The sequence below is a fragment of the Nymphaea colorata genome, chromosome 12, assembly GCF_008831285.2.
Source record: "Nymphaea colorata isolate Beijing-Zhang1983 chromosome 12, ASM883128v2, whole genome shotgun sequence".
NCBI lineage: Eukaryota > Viridiplantae > Streptophyta > Magnoliopsida > Nymphaeales > Nymphaeaceae > Nymphaea > Nymphaea colorata.
The window spans coordinates 2033598-2036771 of record NC_045149.1 but is presented as its reverse complement, the minus strand read 5'-3'; the positions used below and the strand labels follow the sequence as shown (position 1 = coordinate 2036771).

Here is a 3174-nt window from a genome sequence, read left to right as displayed (position 1 = left end):
GAAAGGTGAATCATCGATCCAGCATCAAGTCGAGAAGGAACATTTCTTTCGTAAGAACAATAATTACCAAAATAAAGTGGTAACTTGTTGGTTATGTGGAGAGAGGCACATAGCTAAGCAATGTCCAAAGCACCTCATAAAAGACAATTGGCAAGTTAATTCTATTGTTGTAGAGGCCAATGTTGAAGGAGAACAGTCATGCATGGGAGCTATTCAAATGCTCAATGTTGTAAGAGTCGAGTAGCATCAAACACGATGATAAATACAAAATTGATGTATTTGGATATTACTCTCAAGGGTAAGTCTACTACGACCATGGTATTCTCTAGGGCAACGTATAACTTTGTTTCGAGTGAAGAGGTAGAGAGATTCGGATTGAAGCTTGAGTTGAGGCAGAGAACCTTGAAGACGATGAACTTTGTGGCCAGGCCTATCCTGAGAGAAGCAAAGGGTGTAGTCATCCAGATTGGGAGTTGGGCTGGTACTATAAACTTCTCAGTTGTTCCCCTATATGACTTCAAAGTAATCCTTGGTATGGAGTTCCATCGAGGTCAGGATGTTATGATGTTGCCAAAGTTCAACTCATTGACATTGATGGGACTAGACTTTACACACACAATTCATTGCTATTCTACTAGTGGAAAGTCACATTCTATGTTGTCTACTATGCAACTTAAGAAGGACGTAAGACATGAAGAACAGACGTTTCTCGTGTCCATCCATGCAAAGGAAGAAGCCAATTTGATTTCCATCCCGCTGGCCTAAGCTCCTTTGTTGAAAGAGTTTCAGGAAGTAATGTCACCTGAACTACCAAGGGCGATTACCATTGAGATGGAAAGTCGATCATCAGATTGAACTAGTCCCTAGAGCTAAACCCTGAGCCATGGTTTCTTATCGTATGAGACCGGCTGAATTGAAGGAACTATGAAAACAGTTCGATGAAATGTTGGAGATAGGCCTCATCCGACCGTCTAAGGCACCATCTGGGCCACCAGTGTTATTCCAAATGAAGCAAGATGGCTCAAACGTCTACCGTGCATTGAACAAGGTAACAACCAAGAACAAGTACATGTTACCACTTATTGCTGACTTATTTGATCAGTTGGGCAATGCATGAACCTTTTCCAAATTGGACTATCGATCGGGTTATTGGCAAGTGAAGATAACTGAAGGTGATGAACCAAAACTACTTTTGTCACTCATTATGGTGTTTATGAATTTCTAGTTATGTCATTCGGGTGGACCAATGCCCCAACGACTTTCTCAACTTTGATGAACAAGATCTTCTACTGTACTTTAACAAGTTCATGGTGGTCTATCTTGATGACATCGTGGTTTTTAGCGGAAGCATGGAGGAACATGTCAGTCATCTGTAGACGGTGTTATAAGTATTGAAGGAAAATGATCTTTATGTGAAAAAGTAGAAGCACCTCGTTGGTCAACACCATATTAGCTTTCTCGGCCATGTTGTAGGGCATGGTCAGTTGCGATCAGGATTTGGGGAAGGTAAAAGCCATCCAAAAATGAAAGCCGCCAATGATAGTGTCTCAATTGTCGTCTTTCCTTGGCTTGACAAATTATTACAAACGGTTCATCAAGGGTTATTCATTGATTGCTACTTCCCTCACTGACTTGCTTAAGAAGAACACGGTTTCGATTTGGATGTAGTCTTCCCAAGAAGCTTTTTAAGGATTGAAGAGAACCCTTGTAAAAGAGACTATACTTAAGCTGCCTGACTACTTGAAGCCTTTTGAGGTCTATACCGATTATTCTGACTTTGTATCAGCGGAGTACTGATGCAAGAGGGTCATCTGATCACTCTTGAAAGTTGGAAGTTGAAGGAAGCAGAAAGGCGCTATACTATGCACAAACGTTAAATGACTGCAATCGTGCACTGCCTTCGCATATGAAGACATTATCTACTGGGAACTCAGTTCATTGTAAAGACTGATAATGTAGTCACCAACTACTTCCAGACGCAAATGAAGCTATCTCCAAAGCAAGCTCATTGGTAGGAATTCTTAGTCAAGTTTGACTTTGCTTTAGAGTACAAGGCAGGGAAAACCAATGTCGTTGTTGATGCATTGATTCGAAAGGTGAAACTTGTGGCAACTCAGGTAGGGTCCTCTGAAGTATGACTAGAGGGTGCTATTCTCAAGTGCACTCACGAAGGGATGCATAGGACCTGACGGCACAACACTTGGTGGCTTTAGCTGAAGCAGCAAAGACTCAAAGGTTCTAGCTACAAGACTGACTCCTCCTCAACAAAGGCGGATGTCTATTCAAGCCACGTTGGGGCAACCTTCCACGAGAGCTCCAAAAGGAGTGCTACGATACCTTATGGGTTGGCCATCCTGGCCAGGAGTGGACCTTAGCACTCCTTGAATACTGATATTATTGTCCATAGATGCGGGATGATGTTGAGGCCTATGTGAAGATGTGTCTCATCTACCAACATGATAAGAAGACGAATCAGAAGCCTACCAGCCTACTAGAACCACTGCCTATTCCAGAACGCCCATGGGAAAGCCTTTCTATAGACTTCATCGTGAGCCTACCGAAAGTGGATGGCCGCAGCTCTATCATTGTTGTTGTGGATAGGTTCTCAAAGTATGCTACATTTATCCCAACATCAAAGGAATGTCTAGCAGAGAGGACGGTGGAGTTCATCATGAGGAACATAGTCAAGCATTGAGGCATGCAGAAGAGCATTGTGAGTGACTATGATGCTCACTTGATGAGCAAATTTTGGCGTGAAATATTTCGTTTGCTTGGCTCAGACTTGTTGTTTTCTACAAGTTTTCACCCACAGACAGACAACCAGACAGAATGTATCAATGCCTTGTTGGAATAGTACTTGCGGCACTTCATCAGTGCAAACCAAAAAAACTGGGTGAAGCTGCTCGATGTGGCCCAATTTTGCTATAACTTGCAAAAGAACGAGTCTTCTGAGCACAATCCGTTTGAAATAGCAACGGGACAACAACATTTGATACCGCACACTTTTGGTGCTCAAGAAAACGGATGGCCTAGATTTGCCGACCAGAATGTCAGAGACTGGCAGAAACAGATGGAACTCGCCAAGGCATTCTTGCATAAGGCTGCCAAAAAGATGAAAAAGTGGGCTGATAAAGATCAAAGACCGGCCGAATTTCGAGTTGGAGACCAAGTCCT

General features: G+C 42.8%; 1 protein-coding gene across 1 annotated transcript; it reads left to right on the top strand.

Annotated features, from left to right (window-relative positions):
* The first annotated feature begins 315 nt into the window (after positions 1-315).
* Positions 316-2695, top strand: LOC116265814 (uncharacterized). The gene is made up of 3 exons (XM_031646758.1): positions 316-550; positions 2047-2117; positions 2408-2695. The coding sequence occupies exons 1-3, from the start codon at positions 316-318 to the stop codon at positions 2693-2695; spliced, it is 594 nt and encodes a 197-aa protein (XP_031502618.1).
* The last annotated feature ends 479 nt before the right edge of the window (positions 2696-3174 follow it).

Excerpts from the sequence above, each read along its gene's own strand:
- LOC116265814 (XM_031646758.1), top strand. The coding sequence starts at position 316 with ATGGTATTCTCTAGGGCAACGTATAACTTTGTTTCGAGTGAAGAGGTA. Across the intron at positions 551-2,046 it reads TGGTATGGAGTTCCATCGAG|AGTACAAGGCAGGGAAAACC; the intron begins GTCAGGATGTTA and ends ACTTTGCTTTAG. Across the intron at positions 2,118-2,407 it reads TGAAACTTGTGGCAACTCAG|ATGCGGGATGATGTTGAGGC; the intron begins GTAGGGTCCTCT and ends TATTGTCCATAG.